Source organism: Heterodontus francisci, chromosome 27 (assembly GCF_036365525.1).
Source record: "Heterodontus francisci isolate sHetFra1 chromosome 27, sHetFra1.hap1, whole genome shotgun sequence".
Taxonomy (NCBI): Eukaryota; Metazoa; Chordata; class Chondrichthyes; order Heterodontiformes; family Heterodontidae; genus Heterodontus; species Heterodontus francisci.
Window position 1 is genome coordinate 46183243 of NC_090397.1, and position 18962 is coordinate 46202204.

General features: G+C 41.6%; 1 protein-coding gene across 3 annotated transcripts in view; it reads right to left on the minus strand.

Annotated features, from left to right (window-relative positions):
* orc5 (origin recognition complex, subunit 5) overlaps nt 1-18962 on the minus strand; it is a 132647-nt gene that overhangs the window by 94165 nt on the left and 19520 nt on the right. For all 3 annotated transcript variants that reach the window (XM_068059740.1, XM_068059741.1, XM_068059742.1), the window contains one exon: nt 17141-17215. In XM_068059740.1, coding sequence (XP_067915841.1) covers nt 17141-17215 — 75 coding nt within the window. The remainder of the gene's footprint in view (nt 1-17140; nt 17216-18962) is intronic.

Consider the following 18962-nt stretch of genomic DNA (forward strand, 5'->3'; position numbering starts at 1 on the left):
TAAAACTAAAAGAGCTTACAAAAATGCAAAACGCAGCACAGATCCGGCCGAATGGGATAGATACAAAGACCAGCAAAGGGTCACAAAGCAGCTTATAAGAACTACTAAAAGGGATTATGAAAGGAAACTTGCAAGCGACATCAAAATCAATAAGAAAAAATTTTATAGTTACATAAAGGGAAAGCGGGTGGTCAAGAGCAATGTAGGCCCACTAAAAGCTGAAAAATGGAGATATTGTCATTGATAGTGGGGAAATGGCAGACATGTTGAACAATTATTTGACGTCAGTATTTACAGTTGAAAAGGAGGATAACTTGCCAGAAGTCCCGAAAAAATTAATAGCCAATAGGGGACAGAATACAATTAACGGAAGGAAGACATCAGTAACAAGGAAATTAATGGAACTAAAGAGTGAGAAATCCCCAGAACCTGACGGTTTCCATCCGAGGGTGTTAAAGGAAGTAGGGGAGCACATTGTAGATGCCCTAACTATAGTCTTTCAGAGCTCCCTGGATTCAGGAGTGGTCCCTCTAGATTGGAAAGTTGCACATGTCACTCCACTTTTTAAAGAAGGGTGAAAGGGGGAAACCAAGGAAATTACAGACCAGTTAGCCTGACATCTGTGGTGGGGAAGTTGCTGGAGGCTATAATCAAGGATAGGGTGACTGAACACCTAGAAAAATTTCAGTTAATCAGGGACAGCCAGCATGGATTCATGACGGGAAGGTCATGCCTGACAAATCTCATTGTATTTTTTGAAGAGGTGACTAAGGTAGTGGACAGGGGAATGTCTATGGATGTTATTTATATGGACTTCCAGAAAGCATTTGATAAGTCCCACGTAAGAGACTGTTAACTAAGGTAGAAGCCCATGGAGTTGAAGGCAAATTATTGACATGGTTAGGAAACTGGTTGAGTGCTTGGCGACAGAGTGGGGATAATGGGCAAGTACTCTGATTGGCAGGATGTGACTAGTGGTGTCCCACAGGGATCTGTGTTGGGGCCTCAATTATTCACATTATTCATTAACGACTTGGATGATGGCATAGTAAGTCATATATCCAAATTTGCTGATGATACAAAGTTAGGCGGCACTGTAGACAGTCTAGATGATAGCATAAAATTGCAAGGAGACATTGACAGACTAGGTGAATGGGTAAAACTGGGACAGATGGATTTGAATGTGGGCAAGTGTGAGGTTATCCATTTTGGACCAAAAAAGGATAGAGCAGGGTACTTTCTAAATGGGAAGAGGTTAAGTACAGTGGATGTCCAGAGACTTGGGGGTCCAGATGCATAGATCTTTAAAATGCCACGAGCAAGTGCAGAAAATAATCAAAAAGGCCAATGGAATGCGAGCCTTTATAGCTAGAGGACTGGAGTATAAAGACACAGAGGTTATGCTGTAGCTGTACAAAACCCTGGTTAGACCCCACTTGGAGTACTGTGAGCAGTTCTGGGCACCACACCTTAGGAAGGATATATTAGCCTTGATAGGTGTGCAACATAGGTTTACAATAATGATACCTGGACTACACGGCACAGTGGCGCAGTGGTTAGCACCGCAGCCTCACAGCTCCAGCGACCTGGGTTCAATTCTGGGTACTGCCTGTGTGGAGTCTGCAAGTTCTCCGCGTCTGTGTGGGTTTTCTCCGGGTGCTCCGGTTTCCTCCCACAAGCCAAAGACTTGCAGGTTGATAGGTAAATTGGCCATTAGCAATTGCCCCTAGGATAGGTAGGTGGTAGGGAAATATAGGGACAGGTGGGGACGTGGTAGGAATATGGAATTAGTGTAGAATTTGTATAAATGGGTGGTTGATGGTCGGCACAGATCCGGTGGGCCGAAGGGCCTGTTTCAGTGCTGTATGTCTAAACTAAACTAAACTAAATTAGGCCTGTTTTCGCTAGAATTTAGAAGATTAAAGGGTGATCTGATTGAAGTCTTCAAGATATGAACAGGAAAAGACAGGCTATATAAGATAAACTATTTCCACTGGCTGGAGATTCTAAAACTAGAGGGCATAGTATAAAAATTAGGGCCAGACCGACCGTTCAGGAGAGATGTCAGGAAGCACTTCTTCACGCAAAGGGTGGTAGAGGTTTGAAACTCTCTCCCACAAACAGCAGTTGAAGCAGTTAGAACAGTTGTTAAATTTAAATCTGAGATAGATTTTTGTTAAGCAAAGATTTTAAGGGATATGGGCCAAAGGCAGGTATATGGAGTTAGGCCGCAGATCAGCCATGATCTCATTGGATGGTGGGACAGGCTCGATGGGCTGAATGGCCTACTCCTGTTCCTATCTTCCTATGTTCCTATCTGAGACTTCATCTCCTCACAATGTGTAGCAAAAACCTTCAGTAAGTAGTCCTGTCACAATTTACTTGCACTTGGCAAGCAACTACCATTTTGCACATTACGTTGAACGAATACCCGCAGCTTTGGGTGATCAAGTTTTTCCAATAGTTTGTTGGTGCTTGCAAAAGCATTCATAAGTTTCACTGTAACCAACTGACGATTTTCTGAACTTTCTGTCGACTTCTTAAAGAGAGATGAAATCGTTGCTTGTTTGTTTTGTGTGTTCGTTTTCCAGCAGTGCAGTGTCGGATGCTCTCTTTCTGCTGCGATGGCTTTCAGACTCTAAGTGATGCTGAACCGCTGCCGGTGTGATCCAATGAAACATTGCAGCTTGTGCAAAACAGTATTCCACCATCGGCATGCAAATTTTGGCTTCCATATTCTTTCACTCGATGTGCTGCTGTAATGGTTGTGACTGTTTTGATTTGCTCATTCTGGCATTCTCACTTATCTGCTAATACTTGAGACTGTTAATCTCAAAACTACACTGGAATCCCTCCCTCATCTACAAATCAGCAAGATGACCCTTGTGTCAATCACTAAAACACGTGATATTCGCAACATGCCCAGTGAGCTCAGCCTTGTGTCACTCACTAAAACGCGTGGTGTTCACAACATGCCCAATCAGCAAGGTGACCTTGTGTCAATGAATAAAATACGCAATGTTTGCAAAATGGCCGATTTCACAGAGGACCCAAGATTTCACAGTCCTTACGCATTTTTCACGGCCATGAATTTTGTAGGACCCTATTTATAAAGGTATTAAACAAAAGAGATCCTAAAAGAGAGAGCCCACTGAAGCCCCACATAACATTTTTCCAGGCTGATGAAAATGCCTGCATCACTACCCTCTGGGTTCTACTAATAAACCAATTATGTATTCATTGTAGAATATTTCCACCAATTCAGGCTTTATTTTCAGAACCAGACTTTGCGGAGGTATATCAAAGACCTTACTGAAATCCAAGCACATTTACTGCTTTAGCCTTATCAAACTCACAAAGAAAACCAGCAAGTTAGATTGGCAAGATCCCCCCTTCATTTACTCATATAGAACATAGAACAGTACAGCAGTGTAGGCCCTTTGGCCCACGATGTTGTACCGACCCTTTAAGATCAAACTACCTACATACCCTTCATTCTACTATCATCCATGTACCCATCCAAGAGTCGCTTAAATGTCCCTAATGTACCTGCTTCTACTACCTCCGCTAGCAGTGCATTGCACGCACCCACCACTCTCTGTGTAAAGAACCTACCTCTGACATCTCCCCTAAACCTTCCTCCAATCACCTTAAAATTATGCCCCCTGGTGATAGCCCTTTCCGCCCTGGGAAAAAGTCTCTGGCTATCCACTCTAACTATGCCTCTCATCATCTTGTACACCTCTATCAAGTCACCTCTCATCCTTCTTCGCTCCAATGAGAAAAGCCCTAGCTCCCTCAACCTTTCTTCATAAGACATGCCCTCCAGTCCAGGCAGCATCCTGGTAAATCTCCTCTGCACCCTCTCTAAAGCTTCCACATCCTTCCGATAATGAGGCGACCAGAACTGAACACAATATTCCAAGTGTGGTCTAACCAGGGCTTTATAGAGCTGCAGCATAACCTCGCGGCTCTTAAACTCAATCCCCCTGTTAATGAAAGCCAACACACCATACGCCTTCTTAACAACCCTATCAACTTGGGTGGCAACTTTGAGGGATCTATGGACGTGGACCCCAAGATCCCTCTGTTCCTCCACACTGCCAAGAATCCTGTCTTTAAGCCTGTATTCTGCATTCAAATTCGACCTTCCAAAATGAATCACTTCACACTTTTCCAGGTTGAACTCCATCTGTCACTTCTCAGCCCAGCTCTGCATCCTGTCAATGTCCCGTTGCAACCTACAGCAGCCCTCCACACCTCCAGCAACCTTTGTGTCATCGGCAAACTTACTAACCCAGCCTTCCACTTCCTCATCCAAGTCATTTATAAAAATCACAAAGAGCAGAGGTCCCAGAACAGATCCCTGCGGAACACCACTGGTCACCGAGCTCCAGATTGAATATTTTCCATCTACTACCACCCTCTGTCTTCTATGGGCCAGCCAATTCTGTATCCAGACAGCCAAATTTCCCTGTAAACCACGCCTCCTTACTTTCTGAATGAGCCTACCATGGGGAACCTTATCAAACGCCTTGCTAAAATCCATATACACCACATCCACAGCTCTTCCTTCATCAATGTGTTTTGTCACATCCTCAAAGAATTCAATAAGATCTTACCTTTAATAAGGGCTTCCATAACTTTTACCACAATGGACATCAAACTCACTGGTCTGTAGTTTCCTGGGTCACTTTTGATATCTTTTTTAAAAAAGTAGCATCAGCCTTTCTTTGATCCCTACACACCTCTTCAGTATTCAATGGTTTTTGGAAGATTTGCGCCAGAGTTTCTGCATTTTCCTCCCTGAAGATTCCTCGCATGCATTTCATCAAGCCTGAAATTTATTCAACTTAATTTTGCACAGCTGTCCAAAAACTAAGCCGGTAGTAATCTGAATAGTGTCACAGCTTAACGGTGCATCATGCTCTAGTTCCCTTTCACGATCAAATAAGTTACCAGTCACCTCCTTGGTAAAAGCTGAGGTAAGACACATTTAACACTTTTGCTATTATGTGTAACATCAGTTGTTATGCCTTCACCCGACTTCACTTTCTGGCCCCTCATCTTTCTTTTTCTCCTTCATTATCCTTCATTTCTCTTGCCATTTTCAATTCAAAAAATGTCGGCCATTTTGATGCCCTTTTTTATTCTCGCTTGTGGCATTGTATCAGTCTTAATTCTGTGTCATTGTCCTTCATGGCCTTAAACACTACCAATGCTGCTGTGGATATTGTCATACTATAAAGCAGATGACATTCAGATTAGACAGTTCAGATAGTGAAATTATATTAAATACCAACACATGACATTAAGTACCAATTAATCTGCTCAGTTCATTGCTATACGATAGGAAGGCATTTATCCAACTACTGTATTATCAGTCATCTAGGTCCTACACTCTGAGATTCTATATTAGAGATGGACAATAAATGCTGACTTTACCAGTGATGCCCACATCCCGTGAATGATTAAATTAAAAAACATATTACAGGCAGCTGCCTGAGACGTCACTGACAGTGATGTTTCATTCAATGATAGTGCATTTGCGCATGCATGAGTAGTACACCATCTAGTGGTTGCATTGTCAACAAGCGTGGCCTTAGAAAAAACCCTTAGGTCCTTCCATAAAATCTACTTCTTTGACCACCTTTCCTAATACCTCCATCTTTGGCTTGCCACCCACTTTTCACTGATTTAAACCTCTGTGAAGTGCCTTGGAATGTTTTTCTACATTAAAGGTACTAATACATGCTGTGCATCTCATTATGCCCTGTATATCAAACAGTTTCACTAATTTTTAAAATTTCTTCAGGCAAGATAATATTCTTCAATCTAAAAAAAAATTCATAGAACCTTACAACACATAAAGGCCATTCACACCATTGTGCCTGTGCCAGCACTTTGAAAGGACCCAAACATTCCCCACTCATCCCTTTCCCCAAAACCCTGTAAAGTTTTCCTTTTCAAGTATATATCGAATTCCCCTTTAAAAATTATTGAGACTCCTTCCATCACCCTTTCAATTAATACATGATCAGTTACTTTAATCATTAAGTTATTCAAACAATGGTATTTCTTGAACTGTTTAGATTATCAGCATTGTAGGATTAGAATTTTTGCACTACCTATAGTGGTATAAATACTGAGCAAAGAACGAAATATAAGCATACAAGGTTCAAAATAACTCCTACTACACTAATTCTGATATCCATTTAAAGTACTGGTTTGATAGCAATGTCAAGTTGGTTCCTAGTCTAAAATCCATATAATCCAATACACATGACAGCTTGACACAATGGAATTATTTATATCTATTACCTCAAATTTGTTGACAAAAACAAAAAAATAGGTAGATGTAACAGGTTTACATGCAGGTTATATTGACCACACATATTGAACATTCCCAGTCACTCTGAAATCCAATGTACCACTACACATGCGCAGTACTTAAATAGTGGTGCTCTGAGCTTCAGAGGAAGTCAAAGCATTTTGTGTCTAGGACTCAAAACATTATTCAAATATACTAACTTGTACCATCAGGGTAGCAGTTACATCTTATATTTATACAGTACCCTGAATTCAGTAACACGTACCAAGATGTTTTACAAGAGTGCTTAGTTTAGTTTAGTTCAGTTTAGTTTAGAGATACAGCACTGAAACAGGCCCTTCAGCCCACCGAGTCTGTGCCGACCATCAACCACCCATTTATACTAATCCTACAGTAATCCCATATTCCTACCAAACATCCCCACCTGTCCCTATATTTCCCTACCACCTACCTATACAAGTGGCAAATTATAATGGCCAATTTACCTACCAACCTGCAAGTCTTTTGGCTTGTGGGAGGAAAAGTGTTATCAAACATAATTCGACACCGAGCTACACAAGGAGATATTAGGACAGGTGATTGAACAAAAGGCTGGTCAAAGTGGTAGGTTTTAAGGAGAGTCTTAAAAGGAGGAGAGGTAAAGAGCTTTAGGGAGGAAAGTCCAGAGCTCAGGGTATGGGCAAGTGAAGGCACAGCCACCAACAGTGGAGCGAAGAAAATTGATGATGTGCACAAGGCTAGAATTCAAGAGTGCTGAGTTCTTGGAGGGTTGAGGGGCTGGAGGAGGAGGGATTTAAAAAAAGGACGGAAATTTTTTAACTGAGGAGGAACCAATGTAGGTCAGCTAACACAGGGGTACTTGATGCAAATTAGGATACAGGCAGCTGGGTTTTGGATGAGCTTAAGTATATAGTATTCCACTTACTAAAAATGTGCTTTTTTAATTCATTCCTGGGATGAGGGTTTCACTGGCAAGGCCAGCATTTGTTGCCCGTCACTAATTGCCCTTGAGAAGGTGGCAGTGAGCCGCCATCTTGAATTGCTGCAGTCCATCTGGTGTAGGTATATCCACAATGCTGTTAGGAAGGGAGTTCCAGGTTTTTGACCCAGCAACAGTGAAGGAATGGCAATATAATTCCAAGTCAGGATGGCGAGTGGCTTAGAGGGGAACTTGCAGCTGGTGGTGTTACCACGTGTCTGTTGCCTTTGTCCTTCTAGGTGGTAGAAGTTGTGGGTTTGGAAGGTGCTGTCAAAGGAGGCTTGGCGAGTTGCTGCAGTGCTTCTTACAGATGCTGTCACTGTGCGCTAGTGGTGGAGGGAATGAATGTTTAAAATGGTGGATGGGGGGGCCAATCAAGCGGGCTGCTTTGTCCTGGATGGTGTCAAGTTTCTTGAGTGTTGTTGGAGCTGCACTCATCGAGGCAAGTGCAGAGTATTCCATCACACCCCTGACTTGTGCCTTGTAGATGATGAACAGGCTTTGGGGAGTCAGGAGGGGAGTTACTCACCGCAGAACTCCCAGCCTCTGACCTGCTCTTGTAGCCATACAGTATTTACATGGCTGGTCCAGTTATGTTTCTAGTCCATGGTAACCTCCCAGGATGTTGATGGTGGGGGATTCAATGATGATAATGCTGTTGATCATCAACGGAAGATAGTTAGATTCTCTTGTTGGAGATGGTCATTGTCTGGCACAAATGTTACTTGCCACTTATCAGCCCAAGCCTGAACGTCATCCAGGTCTTGCTGCACACGGGCACAGACTGTTTCAGTATGAGTCATCGCAAATAGTACTGAACACAGTTGTACGAACTGTGAACATCCCCACTTCTGACCTTACGATGGAGGGAAGGTCATTGATAAAGCGGCTGAAGGTCGTTGGGCCTAGGACACTACCTGAGGAACTCCTGATGGTTGTCCTGGGGCTGAGATGACTGATCTCCAACAACCACAACCATCTTCCTTTGTGCTAGGTACGAATCCAACCAATGGAGAGCTTTCCCGCGATTCCCATTGATGTCATCTTTACCAGGGCTCCTTGATGCAACACTCGGTCAAATGCTGCCTTGATGTCAAGGGCAGTCATTCTCAGCTTCCCTCTTTTGTCCACGCTTGGACCAAAGTTGTAACGAGGTCAGGAGCCAAGTGGTCTGGGCAGAACCCAAAAGAACACTGGTGAGCAGATTATTGCTGAGTAAGTACCACTAGATAGCACTGTCAATGACACCTTCCATCACTTTGCTGATGATTGAGAGAAGACTGATGGGGCAGTAATTGGCCAGATTGATTTGTCCTTTTTGTAGGCAGGCCATTCATGGGCAATTTTCCACATTGTTGGGTAGATTCCAGTTGTAACTCTACGGCTAGTTCTGGAGCACGAGTCTTCAATACCAAAGCTGGGATGTTGTCAGGGCCATCCCCTTTGCTGTATCCAGTTCCTTCAGGAGTTTCTTGATATCACATGGAGTGAATCGAATTGGCTGAAGACTGGCATCTGTGATACCGGAGACCTCAGGAGAAGGCAGAGATGGATTATCCACTCAGCACTTCTGGCTGAAGGTGGCTGCAAATGTTTCAGCCTAGTCTTTTGTACTGACATGCTGGGCTCCCCCGTTGAGGATGGGGTGGTTTGTAGAGCTTCCTCCTCCAGTTAGTTGTTTAATTGTCCACCACCATTCATGACTGGAAATGGCAGGACTGCAGAGCTTTGATCTGATCCATTGGTCGTGGGATCGCTTAGCTCTGTCTATTTCATGCTGCTTCTGCTTAGCATGCACTATTCAAGAAAGGAGGGAGAGAGAAAACAGGGAACTACAGACCTGATAGGTTGATGTCAGTAGTAGGGAAAATATTAATCTATTTATAAAGGATGTGATAATGAGACACTTAAAAAATAATATAATTGGGCAGAGTCAACATGGATTTTTGAGAGGGAACTCATGTTTGGCAAACCTGTTGGGAGTTTTTTTTGAGGATGTTACTTGTAGCATAGATAAAGGAGAACCACTGGATGTGGTGTATTTGGATTTTCGGAAGGCTTTTGATAAGGTCTCACACAGGAGGTAAGTAAACAAAATTAGAGCACATGGGATTGGGGGTAATATACTGCTATGGATTGACAATTGATTAACAGACAGAAAACAGAGAGTAAGAATAAACGGGTAATTTTCAGGATGGCAGGCTATTAGTGGGGTACCGTAAGGATCAGTGTTGGGGCCATAGCTGTTCACAATCTATATAAATTATTTGGATGAGGGGACCAAATATAATATTTCCAAATTTGCTGATGATACAAAACTAGATGGGAATGTCAGTTATCAGGAGGATGCAAGTAGGCTTCAAGGGGACTTGGACAAGCTAAGTCAATGGGCAAGAACATGGCAGATGAAATGTGAATAAGTGTGAAGTTATCCACTTCAGTAGAAAAAACAAAGACAGATTATTTCTTAAATGGAGAGGGGTTGGGAAGTGTTGATGTTCAAAGTAACCTGGATTTCCTTGTTCATGAGTCACTAAAAGCTAGCAGGCAGGTGCAGCAAGAAATTAGGAAGGCAAATGGTATGTTGGCCTTCATCGCAAGGGGTTTTTGACAGTAGGAGTAAAGAAGTTTTGCTGCAATTATATAAAGCCTTGGTCAGACTGCACCTGGAGTACTGTGTACAGCTTTGGTCTCCTTATCTAAGGAAGGACGTACTTGCCATAGAGTGCAACGGCAGTTCACCAGACTCATCCCTAGATGGCGGGATTGTCTTACGAGGAGAGATTGAGGAAACAGGACCTGTATTCTCTAGAGTTTCGAAGAATGAGAGGTGATCTCATTGAAACTTATAAAATTCTTACAGGGCATGACAGGGTGGAGGTAGATAGCATGTTTCCCCTGGCTGGTGAATCTAGAACCAGGGGACATAGTCCCAGAATAAGGGGTAGGCCATTTAAGACTGAGATGAGGAGGAATTTCTTCACTCAGAGGGTGGTGAATCTTTGGAATTCTCTACCCTAGAGTGCTGTAGAAGCTCAATCATTGAGCATGTTCAAGATCCAAATCGATAGATACCTGGATACTAATGACATCAAGGGATATGGGGATAGCACGGGAAAGTGGTGCTGAGGTAGGTGATCAGCCACGATCTAATTAAATGGTGGAGCAGGCTCGGCGGGCTGAATGGCCTACTCCTACTCCTATGTTCCTACGCATGTAGTCCTGTGCTGCAGCTTCACTAGGTTGGCACCTCATTTTTAGGTATGCCTGGTGCTGCTCCTGGCACGCTCTTTGACACTCATCGAACTCGGGTAATTGGTAAGCCTGTTAAAAAGACAACCTGTACCACAATATTCTGAATATATGTTGGTAATTATATAAATTTAAAAAATGCAAACTGTAAAGGTTAGAAATGAATTCCCCTTTAAAAGTGGTAATTTTGAAATTCTTCATCTGACAGTCTTACTGAAAAATCCAGTGTAATATCTTAAATCCATAAAACAACTAAGTATTATCCAGTACTTTCTTGCCATCTCAGGTTCAGGCCCCTGCATTCTAAAAAATATTTTTCAAATGTCATAGTTAACTTTGATTACCCCATAATTTCCTTTTTTTAAAAATGATATTGCTCCATGATGGTTGGAAAATCATCCTGTTGGACCATGTAATCTATCAAGTTTTTCCAAGGCACTGGCTGCTATGCAGTAAAATAACTTAGACTACTATTCCACTTTCGCCATACATGCTAACCGAAACTGCAAACAGGAGAGAGAGGTCATACATCATAAACAGCACAAAGGTACCATCAATGTCTACTGAAATGAAAAATATTCAGCAATTTTTCAAAAGTTATTAAAAATTAGATTTAAGGGATGTCAGTGATAAACACTTCTGAATGCTGAGTAATCTTATCAAGATATTTTCAGACTATTTGAAGAGCCTAACCATCAGTGCACAAAACAGCTGTGAGGTCCTAAATAACAGAGTGCGCAGTGCTACATTTACTCACTTTAATGGAAATCTGACAGCTCGATTACAGGGGTCACATACAACAATTAGTTGTATGTGACACTCTGGATCAGGTACCAATTAACTACAGAATAGAGCAATTTATCAATTCTGAGCCATACATTTCTTGTATACCTTGTAGCATAATGCATGCTAGCCTTTTGTTAACGCTCTAAAGTTCAAGAGCCCAATTTGAGAAACAAACTTTAAAGAAAGCACATACCATACTTAAAGAAAAACAGTCAAGCTACTTTAATGAAAAGCATTTTTCCCTTATCTTGAAAACATAGGATGTTTATGCTTAGTTTCTACATAAATAGGTAGCACATTATCTTGAATTGACTGGGATAGATTCACTATCTTAGTAATGCTGTTAAACCCAAGAAGTGTATTTCACTTTCCCAACCAAATTCTGGACCCCACATTAAAAAAAAGCACTCTTCTCAATACTAGTTGCTTCTCTTGTGACCCTCATCCTCCTCTCATAATTTAATGTAATTTTTCCATACTATTGATATACAAGATCACCTCTTAGACATCTCCTTTCATGGCTGAAAAGTCCAAGTTCTTCATCCTCCCTCACACCCCAGACCTCCGACACAAGGAACCAGCCTGGTGATTCTACAATGCACTGCCTCCAGTGTTTAAATATCTCCCTTGTGCCTCAAATGACAGAAATGGACACAGTACTTAAATACGGTCTTATCAGAGCACTGTATACTGTTTAATCGTGTCTCCCTCACGTGTATTCTACTGTTCTGGTTTTAGCACTCAACATTCTATTATTTTTGCAGAGTGTTGCTCTGCAATAGTTGAACATATTGAATGTCAAGTCCACTAAGACTCCTAGGTCTCTTTCAATTTCATTCTTGGCTATTTCAACATTTCATGGAGAACATACAAACATACGAATTAGGAGCAGGAGTAGGCCACTTGGCCCTTCGAGCCTGCTGCGCCATTTAACAAGCTCATGGCTGAATGAATTACTCCACATTTTCACCTACCCGCGATAACCTTCCACCCCCTTGCTTAACAAGAATCTATCGACCCCTGCCTTAAAAATATTCAGACTCTGCTTCCACTGCCTTTTGAGGAAGAGAATTCCAAAGACTCACGACCCTCAGAGACAAAATTTCTCCTCATCTCTGTCTTAAATGGGCAACCCCTTATTTTTAAAGAGTGACCCTTAGGACTAGCTTCTCCCGCAAGGGGAAATATCCTTTCCACATCCACCCTGTCAAGACCCCTCAGGATCTTAGGTTTCAATCAAGTCTCCTTTTACTCTTCTAAATTCCAGTGGATACAAGCCTAGCCTGTCGAATCTTTCCATAAGACAGCCTGCCTACTCCAAGTATTAGTCTAGTAAACCTTCTCTGTATTGCCTCCAACGCATTTACATCCTTCCTTAAATGAGGAGACCAGTACTGTACACAGTACTCCAGATGTGGTCTCGCCAATGCCCTGTATAACTGAAGCATAACATCCCTACTTTTATTATTTATTTAAATAATATTTTTGTATTCAATACCCCTCGCAATAAACGATAACATTCTATTAGCTTTTATAATTACATGCTGTACCTGCATACTAGCCTTTTGTGATTCATGCACTAGGACACCCAGATCCCTCTGCATCTCAGAACTCTGTAATCTCTCACCATTTAGATATGCTTCTTTTTTTTTATTCCTCCTGCCAAAGTGGACAATTTCACACTTTCCCACATTATACTTCATTTGCCAGGTCTTTGCCCAATCACTTAACCTATCTCTATCCCTTTGTAGCCCCCTTATGTCCTCTTCACAAGTTACTTTCCTACCTATCTTTGTGTCATCAGCAAATTTAGCGACCATACCTTTGGTCTCTTCATCTAAGTCATTTATATGAAATATAAAAAGTTGAGGCCCCAGCACAGATCCCTGTGGCACACCACTCGTTACATCTTGCCAACCAGAAAATGACCCATTTATATCTACTCTCTGTTTCCTGTTAGCTAGCCAATCTTCTATCCATGCCAATGTGTTACCCTCCACACCATGAGCTTTTATTTTCTGCAATAACCTTTGGTGAGGCACCTTATCAAATGTCTTCTGGAAATCAAAGTACAATACATCCACCGGTTCGGTTCCCCTTTATCCACAGCACGTGTACCTCCCTCAAAGAACTCCAACAAATTGGTTAAACATGATTTCCCTTTCACAAATCCATGTTGACTCTGCCTGATTACCTTGAATTTTTCTAAATGCCCTGCTATATCGTCTTTAATAATAGTTTCTAACATTTTCCCTAAGACAGATGTTAGACTAACTGGCCTGCAGTTTCCTGCTTTGTCTCCCTCCCTTTTTGAATAAAGGAGTTATATTTGCTATTTTCTATTCTAACAGAACCTACCCCGAATCTAGGGAATTTTGGAAAATTAAAACTAACACATCAACTATCTCACTAGCCGCTTCTTTTAACACCCTAGGATGAAGTTCATCAGGGGACTTGTCAGCCCGCAGCTCCAACAATTTGTTCAGTACCACTTCCCTGGTGATTGTCATTTTCTTGAGTTCCTCCCTCCCTTCCATTTCCTGACTTACAGCTAACACCGATATGTTACTTGTATCCTCAATAGTGAAGACCGATGCAAAATATCTGTTCAATTCATCCGCCATCTCCTTATTATCCATTATTAAGTCCCCAGACTCACTTTCTAAAGAACCAACACTCACTTTATTAACTTTTCTTTTTTAAATATCTATAGAAACTCTTACAATCTGTCTTTATATTTCTAGCTAGCTTTCTCTTGTATTCTAATTTTATCTTCCTTATCAATCTTTAGTCATTCTTTGCTGTTTTTTTATATTCTGCCCAATCTTCTGACCTGTCTCCCATCTTTGCACAATTATAGGCTTTTTCTTTAAATTTGATACTACCTTTAACTGTTGTACTTAACCACGGATGGCAGGTCCCACCCTTGGAATTTTTCTTTCTCATTAAAATGTATCTATTCTATGTATTCTGAAATATCCCCTTAAATGTCTGCCACTGCATCTCTATTGACCTATCCCTTAACTTGATTTGCCAGTTCACTTTAGCTAGCTCTGCTTTCATGCCCTCATAATTGCCCTTATTTAAGTTTAAAATACTAGTCTTGGATCCACACTTCTCTCCCTCAAACTGAATGTAAAATTCAATCATATTATGATCGTCGCTACCTAGGGGCGCCTTAACTATGAGGTTGTTAATTAATCCTATCTCATTGCACAATACCAGGTCTAGTATAGACTACTCTCTGGTTGGCATCAGAATTTATTGTTCCAAGAAATCATCCCGAAAACATTCCATGTACTCCTCATCTAGGCTACTTCTGTCCCTCCGATTTTTTCAGTCTATATGTAGGTAAAAATCCCCCATAATTATTGATGCACCTTTATGACAAGCTGCCATTATTTCTTCCTTTATACCCCATCCTACAGTATGGTTAATGTTAGGTGGGCTGTACACCATTCCCATAAGTGACTTCTTGCCTTTATGATTTCTCATCTCTACCCAAACTGCTTCTACATCTTGGTTTCCTGAACTTAGGTCATCCCTCTCTATTGTGCTAATACCATCATTAATTAACAGAGACACCCCTCCACCTTTTCCTAGCTTCCTGTCCTTCCTAAATGTTATATACCCTTCAACATTCAGGTCCCAATCTATATCGTCCTGCAGCCATGTCTCTGTAATGGCTATCAGATCATACTTATTTGCACCTTCAGTTCATCTGTTTTGTTTCGAATGCTAAGTGCATTCAGATACACAGCCTTTAGTTTTGTCCTTTTATTATTTTTGTAACCTCTAGCCTTATCTGTTGATTTACTCTTAATGTGTTTTAATTAACTACTTAATTCTTTTATTCAATTATTTATTTTTTTAATATATATTTTATTAAGCTTACCACAAGTTCCTTTACTAATTTAAACATTAGGATTAGAATGGACCTTAATCACTCACCAGATACTCACCAAACAGGTGGCTTCTTCCCAAACCAATCATCTACCTGCTTGCCTGTGATATTCGATGTTATGTTCGATTTAAATTAAATTAAAAGATTACCTGTATACTCATCCCAGCGGCTCGGTTTCTCTGCTCTCACTGTTGATTGTGACGTCACTCTGATGTCACTTTTCGATTTTTCCCTGCTCTGCTCCCGCCATGCTCCTCTCTCCCTCGGTCTCCAGTTTCCGACTCTGGGCGTTTTAAACCTCCGCTCCCACCATGCTCCTCTCTCTCTCTCTCTCGCTCTCTGTCTGTCTCCGGTCTCCGACTCTGGGCTTTTGGTGCACTTTTTAAACCTCTGCTCCTGCCGTAAATGTCTCATCTATTTTTCTATGTGCAGTGCCTTACATTTCTCTGCATGAAATCACATCCCATTGTTCTTCCCACTTACATATTTTAATCCAACTTCATAGAATCTTATAAGGATACAGCACAGGAGGCAGCCATTTGGCCCATTGTGCCTGGCAGCTGTTTGAAAAAGCTCTCCAACTAGTCCCACTCGCATGCTCTTTCCCCATGGCCTATGTAAATTTTTCCCCTTCAATTATTTATTCAATTTTCTTTTAGAAGTTATTAAATCTGCTTCCACTACCCTTTCAGGCAGTGCAATCCAGATCGTAACTCACCGTGTAAATTTTTTTTCCCCACTTGCATCTCTCATTCTTTTGCCAATTACCTTAAATCTGTCCCCTCTGGCTACCACAGGAAACAGTTTCTCCTTACTTACTCTTATCAAGACCCTTTGAACATGTCTATCAAATCTCCCCACAAACACTCTGCTCCATGGAGAACAGCCAGAGTTCCTCTCGTCTCCCATGTAACTTAAGCCTTTGAGAAGGTGGAAGGCCAGAAAGGAGGGCATTGGAATAGTCAAATTTAGGGGCTAAAAAAGGCCTGGATGAGGGCTTCAGCAGCAGTTGAGATAGGGGCAGAGACGGGCCATGTTACAGAGGTGGGAATAGGCTGCCTTGTTGATGGAGAGGATTTGGGGTTGTAAGTTCAGCTTGGGATCAAACAGGATGCCAAGGCTGTGAACAGTCTGATTCAGCCGCAGACAACTGCCAGGGAGAGGGACGGAGTCATTGGCTAGGGAATGGAGCTTGTGATGGGGGACCAAAGACAACAGTCTTCTCAATAGACTATAATATAATTTACTCAATCGTGGATTCTGTTCAATTAACCTAATTTCCTGCTCTCTATTCCTCAAAAGTAATTAAGTAAATTACCAGAATATCTGGCAATCTCCACTAATAAGTTTCAGCACCACAGCAATTATTCTTCCACTGCCTGTCCAAAGCTGAAGTAACTCTGAAGCAATTATTCTTTATCACAGTAGTTGTTTCCTGGTCCCAAACTGCACAAATCTTCAGTCGTACTTGAGCAAATAAGACAAAGATAAAAGTATGTAGCTTTTTTAAAAAAAAAAATTTAGCTTTGAAAATGCTACGGGTGCAACGATTTACAAGTAGGAAGAATTTACTATCACCATTATAGCAATCCATTAATAGATGCATGCCAGCTGAGTAGTTTTCTTCTGGTCTTCAGCAGGCTGCTGGTATACAGAAACAGAGATATCTCCTCACAGAAAGGGAATGTGCTTTGCTCAGCAGCAAAATTAGCAAATTTCCATCTAACATAGCCCACTGCAAAACATTCATCCTTATCTTAAATTGTACTTATTTTTACTGGCAAGATAAAAACATTATTTCAAAGCCTTAAAATTTAAGAAATTAAAAATAGTACAGTGGTGATTGTTTCAAGAAGTTACAATAACCATTAAGAGGCTAGCTACATACCAATTCTTGGAACCTGAGAAATCCTGGCAGAAGGTTTGCATCCATTTCCCTTAACTGTTCTGCTTTATCCAACACCTTGAATAAAATATTTAATTATTTCATATAGTATTTACAGACACTTCCTTTATGTCAGTTCTAATCCTTTATATGTATCTTCCATCCTGCCATTTTATTCTCAAGTATACAACTTTCAAAATATATTTTATAAAAATGCAATGCTCTACCTATTGCTAAGCTGAAAATAATTGTAACATAGTAAATAACTGGGAGTAGCTACTGACTTGCCACCAAAGGTTCACTTCTGAGGTCATTAGGGAAAGCAAGTAGGCTTCTTGCAAATATGGAAGGTCACAGACCTGAAACATTAACTCTGCTTCTCTCTTCAGATGCTGCCAGACCTGCTGAGTATTTCCAGCACTTTCTGTTTTTATTTCTTGCAAGCATTGCTGGTTTAATAAAGTACATGACTAAGAGGACCAAACAAGATTACATAAAGTTTGAATTATTTGACTTTGATCCCTACCTCTACTGATCATATTAAAGCTATGGAGAGGGTGTAAAGGCAGGCAACGTGTGTAAAACCTAGTATTATGTCTTTTAATAATGAGAACAGACTTAGAACATAGAACATAGAAAAATACAGCACAGAACAGGCCCTTCGGCCCACGATGTTGTGCCGATCCTTTGTCCTCTGTCAAGGACAATTTAATCTATACCCCATCATTCTCCTTTATCCGTATACCTATCTAAAAGCCGTTTGAAAGTCCCTAAAGTTTCTGACTCAACAACTTCCCCAGGCAAGGCATTCCATGCCCCGACCACTCTCTGGGTAAAGAACCTTCCCCTGACATCCCCCTTATATCTCCCACCCTTCACTTTAAATTTATGACCCCTTGTAACGCTTTGCTCCACCCGGGGAAAAAGTTTCTGACTGTCTACCCTATCTATTCCCCTGATCATCTTATAAACCTCTATCATGTCACCCCTCATCCTTCTCCGTTCTAATGAGAAGAGGCCTAGAATGTTCAGCCTTTCCTCGTAAGACTTATTCTCCATTCCAGGCAACATCCTGGTAAATCTCCTCTGCACCCTCTCCAAGGCTTCCACATCCTTCCTAAAATGAGGCGACCAGAACTGCACACAGTACTCCAAATGAGGCCTTACCAAGGTCCTGTACAGCTGCATCATCACCTCACGGCTCTTAAATTCAATCCCTCTGCTAATGAACGCTAACACCCCATATGCCTTCTTCACAGCCCTATCCACTTGAGTTGCAACTTTCAACGATCTATGCACATAGACCCCAAGGTCTCTCTGCTCCTCCACATGCCCAAGAACCCTACCGTTAACCCAGTATTTTGCATTCGTGTTTGTCCTTCCAAAATGGACGACCTCACACTTTTCAGGGTTAAACTCCATCTGCCACTTTTCAGCCCAGCACTGCAACCTATCCAAGTCCCTTTGCAGACGACAATAGCCCTCCTCGGTATCCACAACTCCACCAACCTTTGTATCATCTGCAAATTTACTGACCCACCCTTCGACTTCCTCATCCAAGTCGTTAATAAAAATCACAAACAGGAGAGGACCCAGAACTGATCCCTGTGGCACGCCACTGGTAACTGGGCTCCAGGCTGAGTATTTACCATCTAAGACCACTCTCTGCCTTCTATCAGTTAGCCAATTCTTAATCCAACTGGCCACATTCCCCACTATCCCATGCCTCCTGACTTTCTCCATAAGTCTACCATGGGGGACCTTATCAAATGCCTTACTAAAATCCATGTACACCACATCCACTGGTTTACCCTCATCCACTTGC